Source organism: Trichophyton verrucosum (genome assembly GCF_000151505.1).
Source record: "Trichophyton verrucosum HKI 0517 chromosome Unknown contig00005_32.r1.exp, whole genome shotgun sequence".
Taxonomy (NCBI): domain Eukaryota; kingdom Fungi; phylum Ascomycota; class Eurotiomycetes; order Onygenales; family Arthrodermataceae; genus Trichophyton; species Trichophyton verrucosum.
In genome coordinates this window covers 15,740-33,140 of record NW_003315633.1, presented here as the reverse complement: position 1 = coordinate 33,140, position 17,401 = coordinate 15,740, and the positions used below count along the sequence as shown (strand labels likewise).

The 17,401-nt window shown below is 47.3% G+C and overlaps 5 protein-coding genes across 5 annotated transcripts; 3 read left to right on the top strand and 2 right to left on the bottom strand.

Annotated features, from left to right (window-relative positions):
* Positions 1-1,251: 1,251 nt before the first annotated feature.
* Positions 1,252-4,243, bottom strand: TRV_00100 (mitochondrial exoribonuclease Cyt-4, putative; the record flags this gene model as incomplete). The annotated part of the gene is made up of 2 exons (XM_003025683.1): positions 1,252-3,910; positions 3,966-4,243. The coding sequence occupies 2 exons, from the start codon at positions 4,241-4,243 to the stop codon at positions 1,252-1,254; spliced, it is 2,937 nt and encodes a 978-aa protein (XP_003025729.1).
* A 2,160-nt stretch (positions 4,244-6,403) lies between these two features.
* Positions 6,404-6,956, top strand: TRV_00099 (uncharacterized protein; the record flags this gene model as incomplete). The annotated part of the gene is made up of 2 exons (XM_003025682.1): positions 6,404-6,565; positions 6,624-6,956. The coding sequence occupies 2 exons, from the start codon at positions 6,404-6,406 to the stop codon at positions 6,954-6,956; spliced, it is 495 nt and encodes a 164-aa protein (XP_003025728.1).
* A 678-nt stretch (positions 6,957-7,634) lies between these two features.
* On the bottom strand, positions 7,635-8,233 carry TRV_00098 (uncharacterized protein; the record flags this gene model as incomplete). Its single annotated transcript, XM_003025681.1, has 3 exons — positions 7,635-7,844; positions 7,918-8,041; positions 8,118-8,233. The coding sequence occupies 3 exons, from the start codon at positions 8,231-8,233 to the stop codon at positions 7,635-7,637; spliced, it is 450 nt and encodes a 149-aa protein (XP_003025727.1).
* A 1,983-nt stretch (positions 8,234-10,216) lies between these two features.
* On the top strand, positions 10,217-11,618 carry TRV_00097 (uncharacterized protein; the record flags this gene model as incomplete). Its single annotated transcript, XM_003025680.1, has 4 exons — positions 10,217-10,528; positions 10,600-11,142; positions 11,204-11,309; positions 11,377-11,618. 4 exons carry the CDS (start codon positions 10,217-10,219, stop codon positions 11,616-11,618), a joined length of 1,203 nt encoding a protein of 400 aa, XP_003025726.1.
* Positions 11,619-14,789: 3,171 nt separating this feature from the next.
* Positions 14,790-17,114, top strand: TRV_00096 (uncharacterized protein; the record flags this gene model as incomplete). Its single annotated transcript, XM_003025679.1, has 2 exons — positions 14,790-14,795; positions 14,859-17,114. The coding sequence occupies 2 exons, from the start codon at positions 14,790-14,792 to the stop codon at positions 17,112-17,114; spliced, it is 2,262 nt and encodes a 753-aa protein (XP_003025725.1).
* Between the last annotated feature and the right edge of the window lie 287 nt (positions 17,115-17,401).

The window sequence follows — 17,401 nt, the reverse complement described above, 5'->3', positions numbered from 1 at the left end:
AACAAATGGATAGCTAGGGGTTACTAGACGTCGAGGTCGTTAATTATACGACTTGTATCTCAATCACCCGGAGCTCAAAGATGCAGGTATTTCCATCTGCCGAAGACAGCTTTCCAAGCTTGCGCCGGAAGTTGAGTTCAAGGAAGCTTCGTAACTAGTTATGCAGTTCGTTCTACGTTCACGCGCAGACGCCAAGCGCGCAACTTTTACCTTTCTTCCCCGAAATTTTTGTAACTAACCAACTGCAACTTCTATATCCAAATTCATCGCCAATCATCACAACAAATCTATTTCTCCCCAAACGGAAAACACAAAGATAAACCAACTTCACCACTCTCGAAAATGGCCCCAAAGCAGCGTGCCATCTCGCACCCATCCCGCGGGGAGCCCCGTGGTATTGTGTCAACGGTTTACTCTGAGTTGACTTCATCAGAGAATGCCACCGTAGTGAGGAGCGTTCTCATATTCGGTGTATGTTTTAACTCCTATACCGTCCTTTGAATGCTGATGAGCTAGCGAAATCTGGTTGGCATTGGTTATACACCTATTCACTTTGGCTGATATAATCTCTCACAGGCCGCAGTTGCTTTCCTTCAGAGTCCGTTCGGCGAATGGCTACTCCCTGCGTATGTCACTTACCACCACCTATTATGCCTACGTTTCAGCTAACGTTACTTCTTCATCTAGCCTTTGAACTATGATCGACGTTTAGAATTTTCTCTACGGTAACCGAGGCCGCCTTTTGCACTCGCAATATTTGTACGATAGATGGGACTTTTCTTGGTTTATGCGGAGGTGGAGCACATCATTGAAGTCCGTTCGCTTGTTGAACACACTGGCAGGGGCTGAAGGAAGCACTTGTCTACCGGCAAGGAGTTAAAGCTAGAAGGCTACCATCAGTTTACGTGAAGCGTGCGGAATCCTTTTTACGGTTTTAAGCAACTATGATGGGCGTTTGGCCATGGATATATTTTAATTGTCAATGAACCTTATATTGAAAACTCAACTACGCTGCAACCGATATTTATCAACCTTGTATAGAAAGGGAATATCTAAAGTCTAAGCAAACCAAAAGCTATGTATGGGAGCGGAATTATTAACATTGAGAGGGGCAATGAGAATGAGATCAGAGATGGGATATCGTAACTCCATTGCAAATGTACAGCCGCTAATCCAAAACGACAAGATAAAAATACATTTACCTCTCTAAGACGTCTTTCAAGAATAAAGTAAGTCTAATAATTCAAGAGGTCAATGAAGAAACCCAAGAGGCACAGTAGCTCGTGATTTCTCAGGACGGTGGACGAGACGTACTGCTCGGAGACCGAGTAGTACAGTGTATAGGTTGACATTAGAAATAGTCGCTTCCACCAAGTCACCTGGCCGGAATTCGGGACAGCTTTTGTCAGTGGTCACGACACAGCGAACCCGGAAAGGTAGCAGATTTGCTGTATATCGTGTCTCGTCTGGCTCAGAAGCGGAGTTAGAACTCGCAGGAAGCTGGCTGACGATAACACACTGGAAACCTTCTGGGAGATTTGCTTCACCAAAGTAATGTGCACGGAATAAGGCCTGGAGAACCCAAAACTCCCGTGATAGCACCTGTGCCCTGTCGGCAGCTTTATTTTGCCAGTTTGAGCGGACTATGATTGCTTTGATGTCTTCGCGAGAGAATGGAAGGACAGTTTCGTCTACTTGATTGGGGTATCTTTCACTTTGGTCCGCCATACTTTGCCTTGCCTCATGACGTAAAGCGGCTTCTACTTGCCAGTGGACGATTAAGTCAGAGTAACGCCTGAGGGGCGACGTGCATTTGCTATATTGATCCATGCCAAGCGTGATATGAGGCGTCGGCTTTGAAGACGAAAAGGCTCGGGGGAGTTGGCTATATGGTGATGAACCAGGTACAAATTCTCCCTGGTCTTCCGTGGTGACTTTATCCAGATTGTAGGCAGCTGCCGAGAATATGACCGGAATGTTGCGCTCTTTGCACCACTGAGCAGCAATTTCTCCACCCAGAAGCATAGCATGTGCCACAAAATCAGTTTTGGTGGCTTCCAAAGATCCATCTGATTGTGTAAATTGACCGCTAACTCCGATTGTGGGATCATCATTATAGTCATAACGTCCCGAAATATCGCCTGTGTATGAACGTACACCTTCTTCACCTCCGGAAACAAGTGGTGACGAGGGATAGTTTGGAAAGAACTCTATAGCGCCTTTCTTCATGCGTTTTTCTCGACGCCCGGCGAGTAACCTCTCCATAGTTTCAAGAATGGCTTTGTGTTCCTCAGATATGTGCTCCTGTAATTCAGGGCGTTCTGGGCCCTTGGGAGTACCTCCAACTTCCAGGGACATTGAAGGGTTTTCATTTATATCAATACCAAACAATTTTCGTAGCCTGTCTGGCGTAATGTATACAACATTGTTAATGTAACCGTGGGTAATTTTGGTATCAAGGATTTCTCCTTCCATATTAACAACCGCACTGAACGTGATGGTTGGTTTCCCAGGCCCAAGACTAAACTTTTCGCTGGTAAGGTTTGGTGGGAACATCGGATAAACCCTCTCGGGGGTGTAAAAAGAGCGTTTAAAATGGGATGCCCCTTTAGCAAGGAGATGGTCATGAGGAATGAACGCCGACGGATTGGCAACATGGATGTGAACCCAGTATCTATCCGATGAGCCTGGGATACGCTCAAGTGAGAACCCGTCATCAATTTCTGCAGCAGATGCACTGTCAACACAGAACACTGGTGTCTCTCCCCAGTCTTTGCGAAAATCCTTCATGGAATCTACCAGGGTATCTATGCAGCTAGGCATTTCACAAAACCTATTACATTCTTCAACGATTGCGTCGGATACTGGCGATAGGCCATGGCCAGGAAGGGCGACCTGTTCATTGAGGACATGAATATTCTCCCAAGGAGTTAGGATGCCGAGTTCCTGTAGGGCCAAATATCCAGTAGCCTCGTTAAGGTTAAAGTTGTCGTATAATCCAATATGAAAAAGTATAAAGGACCCAGTGCTTCGAAGAGAAGAATCACGCACAAACAGTGGCGGAAGGATCCAAAGCCTCAAAAATTCAATTATATCTCTGTCTGTTTCGGAAAATGATGGGGTGGAAGGTTTTGAGCTCTCTTTCAATTGCTCAGCCTGATGTTGCAGGTCGTCAACCGAGTCGATTCTTGGACTTAAGCTGTACGCCTGCGTAGGCTTTCGAGACGCACGGCTCCGATAAATCCACTGTCGAGCAGTTTTGACAAATTGGCCAATGGGATTGCGATTCGAGGACCTCTTTTCTTTTTTTCCCATGCCACTACTCCTCAGGGTCTGGTACTCTCGCATCCACTTTATTACACGATTGATCAGTTCTGTCTGCGCCTTTGGACGGAATGTGTACGATTCAACCACAGACAAACTCTGATTCGCAATTATCGAGACTGGGTTTTGATCAATTGCTTGATGAATCGCGTATCTATCAGCTTTTGAAAGGGTATTTGGATCTCGGCCTAGGAGCTGAGAGGCGATTTGCTCGAGAGTCAGCGTTACTGGCTCTGTATCTTTTGCAAGGCGGTCATGCACAGAATTCAATATAGTGGCGTTTTCTGCAAACGTCTTTGAAGCAGCGCCCTCAAACTCAAGGATTGAGTTGAGCAAAGTAGCACCAATATGACGGGGAACACCGCCTTCCATGGCTAGTTGTGGCATATTTCCCTTCGCAATTACCGTTGTTGGAAGGTATGGAAATATTGGCTCGAGTAGTTCGGGTGAAAAGCGATGTTTTGTAATGTAGTTCACTTCTGAAGGTCGAGCAATTCGCCATTTCCCCCTGGTGGTATAAAACTGCTGCTGGTCATTAACCGTACGAAGATACACAGCTAGCTGGCCTGAAGAAGTCCCATTTTGACTGTTAAATGCTTGTCAGCCCCATATATCCATGTCACGTTAGCGCTAGTACTCACTGTCGTAGTTGAACTAAATCTCCAGGACGCAGAAACGGTAATGGATCACCCTCTAGATCTGAACTTCCTAAAAGCTCCGGAAGACTATCACTGAGGACAGAGTTGTCGAGAAACATGCCACCAACTTTCTGTGTAGATGGGGTAACTGCGGTTCCGTTGAATTCCATGATGGGATCGAGAGTTTTCGGCTGTTTTTCTATCCATTTTCGAAGGTAGGTTCTGATATCGTCCGTTCTCTTCATATCCTGTTCGATTAGCTCTCTCATACGATCATCCATAAGGGAACTTTCGGTAGAGGATCGTGCCTATAAGTATCCACCAACAAGTTAGACCATGTTACTCTTGCTGACAATCAATCATTTGACTTACATTTCCTGTCGCGGAAAACGACCGTCTAGGGACGCTGCCGTATTGCACGCTGCCATTACCACGGTACAAGAACGGGTAATGCGAAGAGGCATCAACAGACCGACTCAAGTTACGTCCGAGAGCTGTCGCGCATTGTGAGCAGACGAACGGCCGGCCCAGCTTCCCTGGAATATCCAGAGAGCTCCTCATCCACCAACGGGACGACATCGCAGACCCAAAAATCCTCCCAGCACCAGCGCAAGAGAATTGAGCTGCCTTATGATTAAAACAGCTATCCCATCTTAGTATTCGTGTAGCACCTGCTTCCGCCGAAAAGCTCTCGATCTGACGTTTCGATTAAATTTTAATGGCCTTTATGCCAAGACCCAAGGCACGATGGATGCGGCTCAACTAAAACTTTGTTATATAATCATGGTTCGATTATCACGTGCTCTTATTTATTCCATTATTGTTTTTACTTTCCTTTAAAAGTTGTGAAATGATGTGGAGTTTGAATCGCAACAACCAGCACTCATCAGGCCAGAACACAGCAAGGTGGTCAGCACAGTCAGTAGAATGGATAGGGCTATCGGCTGATGGATTTCGAACCTGACCTTCCGAGGCGAATTATGCCGCAGGGCAAATGCGCTCGATCCAAGTGTCCCAAGGCTAAATTGCGGTTTGACTATCTGATGTGGGTTTGTCCTAGTTATTTGTGCATTATTATTGACCGAGACTTGGCTCTTTCAGTAGGTCCAAGGATCCTGTTTATTATCCCTTGCTCCTTTTGCAGCTTATCCCACGTTGAGCTCCAGGCTCCTAAAGAACGGCAGTACGGAGTAGATAGTTGGCTTGAACATAACCGGCTAAACATGCTAAATAATGGCTGTCGGAGCAAGCTGAATCGTTCTACGCCCCATAAACTCCGTAATGGACTCTGTATGGCATGTCACTGACCAACAAACCTGCCTTGCTCTAAGCGCCCGCTGTAGACAGGGCTGAGGCACGTGATACGCAGGGCCAGTAACGGCTGGAAGGAGAGAAAGGACGGACGTCTCGAGGTTGACGACGAAACATCGAGGACCAAAATAGAATCCAATGCGAGCTTTGAAGCACCTTGAGTCAAGTCGGGGATGAAGATCGGTCCCGCTTCTGCCTCAGACTCAGTCTGGCCTCTCGATCGTTTGGCTGAGAGTTGCGGCCAGCAAGCAAGCCAAGTGAAAGAGCAAGCGCCGTGGTGGGCCATGTGGCGCTAGCTACAAAAGCAGCGACTCCTTTGCTACCAAAGCTCCAAGATTCAAGCTCCAAGCTCCAACCAGTGGTCCGTCAGCGACGACGCAGCTCATCCACCCTACTGGTGCTCGTCGGTGGGCCTTTCCCAGGGCTCTGGGGCCCCCAAACACGGCCTTTTAGGTTCGGTGAGCCGTGTCAGCTTCTATGAAACTGATTGTTCGCGATTTCATTGGGAAGGCCAGCGCTTGCTGAAGAGAATACCCAACCTTGTGCCCCTTGAGACGTCCAAGTTCTAATAATTTACTGACTTTGCGAAGTCAGTATCCTAAACAGAATCTTGAGTATGATCTAGACAATTCTATGAATAGGAACGACCCGACGATCCAAAGATAATTCGCCGTTCACCATCAAAAATGATCTATCTTGAAGGCGCGTAGTGATGTAGACCAGTGTCTAGACCATACCCAAAGATCGAGATATAAAGGCGGTGATTCTTCTCTTTCATTCCTGTTTTCCTCTTATTCTACAGCAATCAACAATCAACTACCATCGGCACTCTTTGATAGAGTGTTGTTTCCTTTTCCTTTTCCTTTTCCTTTATTTCCCTTGTCTCATATCATTGCATTTCTAACTTGTTTTCCCTTTCAGTCTCCTTTATCTCAACAATTTCATCATATATATACAACTATATCCCTTATTCTGTCCATTTATCAGCATATTCCCTCGCATTCGTATACCAGCGACTCAGGCAATTCATTTCACTCCCTGTCTACTACATTCATTCCCAAAACGTATCGTCTTTCTTGACATTATCTCATTTGTTTTCTTTCCTCTCGAACACAACCTCAATCGTCACTATGGCTGGTCCACAAGGCGCCCTCGCTACCTCTTTTAAGGCCGTCCGCATACTCCAGGCCATCTGCCTTATCTCCATCATTGGAATGACCGCCAACTTCATCGCTCAGATGGTCAACGCCAATGCAACTCCACCAGATGTTCTTATCGGCACTCTGAGTGTGGTAAGTTTGAATGCCTAAACGCACATATACCACATAAGTCTAACACTGGAACCACCAGACTGTCATTGCAGTCTTGTACTGCGCCATCACTTTCATCCTTTTCCTTGACGGGGCTCTCCCATACTTGATCAACCTTGGTTTGGATGGAGCCCATTTGATTGCCGTCGTGGTTGTCGCTGTCACTGTTGGGAAACCGCTATCGTATCTGAACTGCAATGTGATCGGACAAGTCACTGGCGGTCATTCATCCGTATATGACTTTGCCAACGCCCTTGGCCAGAGCCTCGCCAAGGATGGCGGAAAGATCAGTTACACCCATTGGATTGGAGCATCGAAGCTCACCTGTTACGAAATGAAGTCGATCTGGGGCCTGAGCATTGCTCTTTGGTAAGTGCTTGTTATACTGTCCAAGAGTCAATAAACCAGTTATCTAACAAGGAGCTTAGCATTTTGTTTGCCTTCTCTGCTATATGCAGTGCGTGCCTCTGGCGCCAAACCAGAGCCAGCGCTCCCAAGGACATTGAAAGCTAGACATGCCAAACCATCTACCGCCAAACCTCATTTTGAAACTGTGTGCTGCGCGATATACCTATGTGGATGGGAAATCATCTATCCATTATAGGTATAAGTCATTTATTAAAACGAAGGAGCGAGTGAGCAAGAAGTTGATGGCCACCATATTTCCTATTTCCAGTTTTCCTTTTTATTGTTGCTTTTCACTTGTTTTATTGTTTGTCTTTCACAAAGATATAATAGTAATAGGTATTTTGCATAACTAGCTAGAGAGAATTAATACATAGGCGTTTTAGGGTTGGGAATTTGACATTGCCGTTATACGATTCCCTAAGCCCTTTTTAGCAATCAATCTCCAACTGATGAAGACAAACTAGAACAGGACACTTTGTCATTATATGTGGCGTATTATAAGCCCACTCCAAGGTGTGTTCTTAACCTGACAAGTCAAGAGGAGCTTGGGAACAGGGAAATGGATCCCGGCTCTAGCACCAAGCGTCGAATGCGGCCGAAACCATCAATCACATCCTGGGGTGGGATCCAGTAGTAGCACTGTTTAGAGGAGACCAGAAACGGCATTTCCAGACTTAATCAGGGTGAAGAGAAGCCGTCCAAGGCTGTAGAACCAGACTCCAGTTCTTGCGTAGCTGGTGAGCTCTGACCCGGCGCCCAAGTACAGAGCCGCGAAGGCTACACGGCATCCGAGGTATTCAGCCGCAAGGTAATTGAGCTCGCTGACCGGGAGCTTGGCAATGTTACCCGCAAGCTAGATTTAAACCGAATTAGAGACGAAAGGAATACCACATAATGTTGTGTAGAAAGGCTGTGTGTAAACTCACGATGGCAGCGGCAAAGATCGGGATGCTCTCCATGGCATTGATATGAATGCTTCTGAGCTTGAAGAGTCTGTTCCATTGTTCGGCGGGGATGACGCCACGAAGCGAGTCGAGGGTGTTTCTCGGTCTATGTATGGTTTAAGACATTGTTAGTCGGCTGCTTGCAGCTGATGACGGATCGATAAACTAGGCAGGTAACGTACGTCAGGTTAGAGTATTTGCCGGTTTTCAGGGTCTTAAGGAAGAAGACGAAGTGTGGTGCCAGGCCCAGCACATAAGCGCCGGCAATGGAGTGGTAAGACCAGTTGAAGGTATCCATTGTGAATCGGAGAGAAAAAGCCGGTTTTATAAGTATGTGTGTTAGAATATTTTCGGATCTTGGAGTAGGGTGTTAGCGATTGATGAGCTGGCCAGATTTACGAAAGAGAACTCAGACGAGCAGAGGGGTTCTCCAACTTTATATACTCCGCCGCTACGAAGGTACCATAACGGTAGCTCCTAGTTTGGCCATAATACGATAACCTGCCTGGAATCTCAGCAGCTACGTAACTGGCAGCTTCTGCGGCAGACAAACGTCACAAACTTGGAAGCATCTCGTTATGCTGGTGGGGCGATAACTCAGTGCTAGATAGTGACTGTAAACACAGGGGAAGCAACAGCATCTATTCCTAATTCGCCTGAACTATTAGCATCTTGAATATAATCTGGTCCAACTGAGATCCCCAAATGCACAGCATCACTCCATCCCTTTTCTCTCTGTCATTCTCGTCGGCTTTCTCTTCTGCTTCCAATAATATGTGTAACCTACTGTCTAAAAGCCCCTTTCCGTCTTCCGAGGTAAAAAAAGCCGAGGCCTTCCAAGTTTCCGAGACCGGACAGCTCTAGATTGATTATATAATCACGGGCTACGGCATAAGTATTACTCCGATTGAACAGGCGTCCATGCGGCCGGGGGTCTTGGCACTGGAGCCGGGCCGTGCAGGGGCCGCCCTTTTAGGTAACGCCAACTACCTGGCATCCCTTGGTCACTTTATGCTCCGGTACCTGCGGGAAGAGGGGGAAGAGGAATGCCGTACTGGCTTCCCCTGAAAAGCATCAACATACTCTCTTTCAGAGATGACGTCCATAAAAGGTGGTCTGAGAGCCTACCTGGTTATATGTGAGACGTGTTATTATTTTAATCCCGTCGCAGACTTTTCTTATTGGGTGTAAATATGTGGAGGGCAGCGGATGCAGGGATGGGCGAAGCACGACATACTCCCTCATCTTGTAGGAGAAATCGTATCTCGTTCGCCTCTGCAGTGACCGTTTCAGTGCTGGTTATCGTTGACAGGTTCGCATCTGTCAATGAGGAGGGGGTCGTCTTATCTCTCGGCACCCAGTGTTTCCTCCTGGTGTGTTTCCGTGCCGGATGTTCCGCAGCTGGGATTCATCTAGGATGTTCCCAGCAACCACCATTCAAAGGTCGTCCAGTTCTATCACGAACAGCTGAGGCTTCACGCACCGATTTTATATACTTACCGGTATCTCTCCGTTCGTCCGAAGGTACCTGGCGAATAGTTATCCATACTCCCCTCCACAGTGGCGGCCAGTAGCGGAGAAGCTTAGTTTGACGCAGGAAATTAGTTAGCCTAACGACTGGCCTTAATTTCAGATTAGACGATTTTGGTGACAAAGAGTAACTAAGTCACAGATACCCCCATCCAAGACCGCTTCCCTCTTGGAATACGTGAGAAGAGGATGGAGTGCAAGTTACAGAATTAAAGTGATACCCTCCAATTCATAGACGATTGACTAAATAGAGAGTACCTATAGAAAGAGGTACAGAATTATAGGAACGCAATGGAGTAGTACTCGCTATCTCTATCAAAGTCCTCCCTCTATCAAAATAGCTAGGCTAGCATCCTGCTTCGGTATATACTAATGCTAGTCTCGGGAAGACAACGAGCACTGGGTTAGCAGATAGCGTAGTTATATCTACATTGCCCCTGTAACAACCAGTGCCGTGGCTAGCGATGATGGGGAGAGATACGAGTTGCCGAGCTACCTCATTGAGATTCAGCTGCATGAATGGCTACCAGGATGCAGACTATCTATATCCAATGTGTCTCGTGGAACATCGAATACATTACTAAACGGCTAATCACGCATATTATTACAAGATATCTTCGATGGTAGATCTCCCAAGAAACCCCCAAGGTTCTCCCGAGGTTCCCCAGATATCCTGATCTATATATGATTTAACAGTGCCTCAATCCAAGGCATCTATGTTACAACCAGAACTTCCTTCATCATCTACACTATGGGTCTCTTTAAAGTGATATTCACGGCAGTTGCTGCCTTGTCAGCTGTGGATGCTGCAGAGCTGCTGAGCTCTGCGAAGAGCAAGGACATTATCCCAAATTCCTACCTTGTTGTTATGAAAGACTCCGTCTCATCCGCTGAGTTGGATTCTCATGTGTCCTGGGTCACTGACCTCCATCGTGAGGGTGTTGCTAAACGAGGCGCCGAAAACCTGGGTGGTTTCAAACATTCCTACAAGATCAACGGATGGCATGCGTACAGCGGATCCTTTGACAGTGAGACCCTTGCCAGCATTCTTGACAATGATAAAGTGAGTGATACACGTAACGCTACTTGGAGTGGACGAGAGCTGTGTTGGTTAACAATGTTAATGGCATGTAGGTCGACTTTGTCGAGCACGATCGTCACGTTTACATTAGCGGATTCGTCACGCAAAAGGATGCCCCGTCCTGGGGACTTGGAAGGGTCTCTCACCGGATGAACGGCACTCGTGATTACGTCTACGATGAGAGCGCTGGCAGCGGCATAACATTCTACGGTGTTGATACCGGAATCGATATCCACCACCCTGACTTTGGCGGGCGTGCTGTCTGGGGTATCAATGTTGTCAACGACACCAAGGACAACGACCGCCATGGCCACGGAACTCACACTGCTGCCACCGCGGCAGGGACCAAATACGGTCTTGCTAAGAAGGCAAACGTTGTTGCCGTGAAGGCTCTTAACGATTACGGTGCCGGGTTATGGAGCAACATTATGAAAGCCCTCGAGTGGTGTGTTAATGACGCTCGCGAGAAGAAGATCCTCGGAAAGGCGGTTTTGAATCTGTCAATTAGCGGCGGAAAGGTGGTAGCTGCCAACCAGGCTATTACCAATGCTGCAAAGGCTGGTATATTTGTTTCCGTCGCCGCTGGTAACGACAACGTAAGTCATAACCCACAGTAGGTACGGGTATACCCTCTCCCATCCTGACACTCTATCATAGCAAGATGCAACGAACAAAAGCCCTGCTTCTGCGGAAAATGTCTGCTGTGCCGCTGCTACCACTATCAGGGACGATAAGGCCAAGTTCTCTAACTATGGGTCCGTTGGTAAGTTTTCCCTTGACTGCCTGACTCTGGCATTGAATTGCACCTCTGGAGCTAACAACTTATCCAGTGAAGCTTTACGCACCCGGTCAGGGAATTACCTCTGCCACGCCTAATAACCAAACCGGAGTCATGTCCGGAACCTCCATGGCCGCCCCCCATGTTGGTGGTGTTGGTGCTACTCTCATGGCCTCTAAGGGAATTGCCCCAGCTGCCGTTTGTGCAGAGCTTATCAAGATGGCTTCTGGGCCTGTCCTGAACCCAGGTGCTAACACCACTAACAAGCTTCTATACAACAGGAGTGGTAAATAAATCGATGTATCTGTTCCCGAGATTCTAATTCCAAACAGATATTACAATGTAGAGGCGTACTAGCATTTTCATGGATGCTAGTATCTCTTTCAATACTGATACTCCCTGGGGCATACATGAACGAGTCCTGTATTTGTTATTTTCTTTGGTTGATTGATCAATTGAAAGGCTGGTCCATACATACTGCTTTATATGGCTTAAGGAAATGACACACCATACATGACATCATTGGTTTGTAGACATGTATACATGGTATAGTTACCAGACTATAAAACAGATGCTGGTGTCATAATGGACTATTTTAAAGACGCTTTAGAGTTAAAAAACGGCTAATTATACTTTCTACTAGGACCTGCTTATCCCCTCCCACTCTTCCCGCATCCTTTATTCCTCAGTTTTTTTTCCCGCATTTCGAACATGTTTTCAGTTGCTCCAAAATCTGATCGAGCCCAGCATTTTTAGCCCCGCCACAGAATATACCCTTGAGCTCATTGCTGCACTCCTCAATCTGACGATCAGGTACGCTAGCACATCAACAGATCGCTAGGAGGCCTCATCAACTTCCGGTTCTATGATTCAGGGGCTTGACTTGACGTCCAAAAGTTAGGGAAGATGTCCAGTTGGTTGGCCTAAAATTTTCTTCACGCTTCTTAGTGGTCGAGCTTAAAATCGTACGTCTTATTGCAGACGTAGTGGTTTGAGTGAAGACCCTATACGCTCCCCCTCGAAGCTGTGCTATTGAAGACCGTTTCCGCGATGGAGTAAATTGGACTTAACACTCCTTTCAGATTGAATACTTGCACCTAAACGACATAAACTCCTTCGAGAGTGGCAATTGGTTCACATGGAAGGAGTCCGGTACGACTATAGGGGTATTACGGGAGGAGCCATTTCCGGCCATGGTGCTGAGTGTAGCTATATGAAGGCCTCCTCCCGGTAGCTTTCATCGCATGATGATTATAGGCAGGTATTCTATAACTCAAACCATTTATGCTGCAATAGTTCAGCAGCTGACTTCCTGGATCCAGGATCGATTTCCAGCATGTCCTTCACAGAGGTATATCAATAAATAGGTTTCAAAAGTGATATTTGCGCGAATCTGTTTCTATAAATTGAGCCCAGATATCAACGCCAGTGCCCCAGGGAACAGCTATGGTCACCTCAGGTGCCCTTGGAGTAGGGAACTGGATTAAGCCGGAGAGATGGCGTTCTCTCCAAGACGCTGGTATCATAGTCCGCTCAACAGCATATTCCGGAGTTTACACCTCTAGAAGAATGTTGTTAGTTTTAGATCTAGGAATATGAGAGTTAGAATAATAACATAGTATAGTGGAGATAGCAGTATCGATGGTGCTTTACCAGTATGAATGACACTACATTCTCTGTGGAGGAAATCAAGGCCTAGAAGCTGCTCCGTAATGAATTTCACAGCCCTTACCATCCTCGAACCTGATGGGTTGAAAGCTAAGATGATGCCCTAGAATGTCAAACACTAAGAAAACGTGATCTCCATTGGGTCCCGTGTGTTAAATTACTCAAGAAGATGAGGCACAGTATATTTAGTGCCTTGGTTCTAGACATTTCGGAGATTTCCGGATGAATATCTCTAAGATGTCATGTTTGCTGCTATAATAGTCGGCCCTTAATGCCGTAAGTGCTACGTATCCCTGATGCTACTCGTTATTAACCTAATTATGCAAAGGATTGATGAACTTACTTGGAATCTCTGACCAGCCTAATGGTAGAATATTGTCCATATCCAAGCTTCCGTAGGATGGTAAACTGGCCATGATGGAACGTGTCCCCCAGGCCAACCCGATGGAAACCGCCACTCTGGTAAACGTCTGGTTATTCAGCGGTTAGGCGAGAATCAGCATGCCCTAGTAAGGCAAGTTGCGAGAGTAACTTAAAAGCTTTTGATATTCTATCTGGGATAGGGAAGCCTTTAGAATATTCGTCCTCTTTCCAATGTACCTCAGTCACTACACTACTCCGTTCAAAGCTCAGGGGCTACGGAGAGCTGGGTGTGGGTAAAGTAGTTATAAGCTGCTCCCTCAACAGCAGAAAAAGGGTGAGTTGTCCTCTGCATGGCCAGCAGATAGAAGGTAGTCTTGGTAACCAAAAGGGTCAGATGTGAAGTAACGACCAGTCTGGATGGGTCTAGAGACTGCACGTGATAGACTTGGGCAAAGCCTTGGCCGTGACTGACTTCAACCTGCTCTGAGGTACGGAGTTTATTATCCCAACGCTTCCGATGATGGCAGTTATAATTAACATTTATCGTGACAACAACACGTATAATAATAGAATGGAAAAGTTCCAGTGTGATGATCCTGTTCTTCCGAGAGCTTCCTGGCCTCTGGGCTCATTTTACGCAGCGAATGAGGGAAAGGCATTCTGGTGCTTTTATACGAGGTCAGTGGCCTTAGATTAACCCAGAGACGTACAGGGTCACGCCGGCGAAAGTCAAATCCCAAGAGGTTTAATGAGCTGCATCTCGCTCAAGTGTTGGTTATCTTGCCGTCAACATTCTCTGGCACAGACACTGGGCAACAAAGAGAGCCATGGTCGCCGAAGGACTGACCAGGATGGAGAAATAAGAAGCGCGAAACGAGGAAACAGGAAACTGTTTCCTGCATGCGAGGGGACAGGGAGGCAGAGACAGAGACAAGAAGGGAGGGTTGCTGAAGCTTTCCGCTTCTAACCCAAGGAACAGCAGGGGATCGACTCTCCAGACGATGAGGCGATGTTACATCCCTGCACTGTCCTCGCCGGCCAAGAAGAAAAGGCCAAGGGAGGCAAGTCTGGGGAGCGCAGATAACAATAAAAATGGAGAAGAGCCATGCCTGTATGTTGTGCAACTCCGTTCCGACTTGCAGAATGCGGGTTAGCTCCAGGCAGGGAATTTGTTGTTGGTGGAGTTGAATTGGGTTTTCCCCCAGGACATGGAGAAGCATGGTAACAGACGAAGGAGCTGAGGAGCGAGTTAGATAATTCTCTACGGGGATACGGGGGGAAGATGTGAGTTGGGATATAAGTATTTAAACCCTCCCACCCAGGCACATTGTCAGGGTGTGGAGAGGTCGGCTTCCTTTTCTCTTTTTGCGGCCAGTTGTTGCGCTTGGAAGCAAAATTTCCTGTTTTCCGAGTTGCTACTCTCGTTACTCCAGCATGAAGGTAGGTGGTGGTGTCCGGGGACATGACAGCCGGTGGTGGAAGCAGTGACAGCTAAACTGACAGACATCCCAGTTCCTCTCGCTACTTCTGCTGGCGGGCATCGCCCAAGCCATTGTTCCTCCTCGTGAGCCTCGTCCACCAACTGGTGGCGGCAACAAGCTGTTGACCTACAAGGAGTGTGTCCCTAGAGCTACTATCTCTCCAAGGTCGACGTCCCTTGCCTGGATTAACAGTGATGAAGATGGCCAGTACATCTCCCAGTCTGACGATGGAGCATTGATCCTCCAGAATATCGTCACGAACACCAACAAGACTCTCGTTGCCGCAGACAAGGTACCCAAGGGTTACTACGACTACTGGTTCAAGCCAGACCTTTCCGCTGTCTTATGGGCGACCAACTACACCAAGCAGTACCGTCACTCTTACTTTGCCAACTACTTCATTCTGGACATTGAGAAGGGTTCGTTGACCCCCCTAGCCCAGGACCAGGCTGGTGACATCCAGTATGCTCAATGGAGCCCTATGGACAACTCTATCGCCTATGTCCGTGGTAACGACCTGTATATCTGGAACAACGGCAAGACCAAGCGTATTACCGAAAACGGCGGCCCGGACATCTTCAATGGTGTCCCTGACTGGGTATACGAGGAAGAAATCTTCGGAGACCGGTTCGCTCTTTGGTTCTCACCTGATGGTGAATACCTTGCCTACCTCCGCTTCAACGAGACTGGAGTCCCAACCTACACTATTCCGTACTACAAGAACAAGCAAAAGATCGCCCCTGCCTACCCAAGGGAACTGGAGATCCGCTACCCTAAAGTCTCTGCGAAGAACCCAACCGTGCAATTCCACTTGTTAAACATTGCTTCATCCCAGGAGACCACTATCCCAGTTACTGCGTTCCCGGAAAACGACCTTGTGATTGGTGAGGTTGCTTGGCTCAGCAGTGGCCACGATAGTGTAGCATACCGTGCCTTCAACCGTGTCCAGGATAGAGAAAAGATTGTCAGCGTCAAGGTCGAGTCAAAGGAGTCCAAGGTTATTCGCGAAAGAGATGGCACCGACGGCTGGATCGACAACCTCCTGTCTATGTCATATATCGGAGACGTTAACGGCAAGGAGTACTACGTCGATATCTCTGATGCTTCTGGCTGGGCACATATTTACCTCTACCCGGTTGATGGAGGAAAGGAGATTGCACTAACAACGGGAGAATGGGAAGTCGTTGCCATTCTCAAGGTTGACACGATGAAGAAGCTGATCTACTTCACCTCCACCAAATATCACAGCACCACCCGACACGTCTACTCTGTCTCGTATGACACAAAGGTCATGACCCCTCTCGTCAACGATAAGGAGGCTGCGTACTACACTGCATCCTTCTCGGCCAAGGGTGGCTACTATATCCTGTCCTACCAAGGCCCAAATGTTCCATACCAAGAACTCTACTCCACTAAGGACAGTAAGAAGCCTCTCAAGACGATCACTAGCAATGATGCATTGCTCGAGAAGCTGAAGGAGTACAAGCTCCCCAAGGTTAGCTTCTTTGAGATCAAGCTTCCATCTGGTGAAACCCTCAATGTTAAGCAACGCCTGCCACCTAACTTCAACCCACACAAGAAGTACCCTGTCCTCTTCACTCCGTATGGTGGCCCTGGCGCCCAAGAGGTCAGCCAGGCATGGAATTCATTGGACTTCAAGTCCTACATCACATCTGACCCTGAGCTTGAATACGTTACCTGGACTGTCGACAACCGTGGAACCGGCTACAAGGGCCGCAAGTTCCGCAGCGCCGTAGCTAAGCGTCTCGGTTTCCTCGAACCTCAGGACCAGGTCTTTGCAGCCAAGGAGCTGCTGAAAAACCGTTGGGCTGATAAGGACCATATTGGAATCTGGGGATGGAGCTATGGCGGTTTCTTGACCGCTAAGACCCTCGAGACTGACAGTGGTGTATTCACTTTTGGCATCAGTACTGCTCCTGTCTCTGATTTCAGACTCTATGACAGCATGTACACCGAGCGTTACATGAAGACCGTTGAACTAAACGCTGACGGCTGTGACGACAATGTCCACTTCCAAAACGCTGCTGTCCTTTCTAACACCTTGATGAATGGCGGTGTAACTGCAGACAAGTTGACTACTCAGTGGTTTACTGACTCGGACCACGGCATCAGATACGATATGGACTCCACTTACCAGTACAAGCAGCTGGCTAAGATGGTCTACGACCAGAAACAACGAAGGCCAGAACGCCCACCAATGCACCAGTGGAGCAAGAGAGTTTTGGCTGCCTTGTTCGGTGAGAGGGCTGAGGAATGAAATACCACATGAGATCTATGCCTTTCTTGGTCCTCTATGATAAACACCGCTATTTTTATAATTTATTATGTATATATTTAGGAAGATGTAGATGTATCTTCTCAGTGAATTAATTTCACGTTCATAGACCATACCTTGGTTTTGAGTTTTGATTGGCTTTTTTACCTTAAATTTTCTTTAAGCTGCTGAGTCAGCGTCAGGTACGCATGCACGGACCACATTTAATGTTTAAACAGCTTATTAATAGCTGTGATTACATCATCGGGACAATTCCATGAACTTCGCTG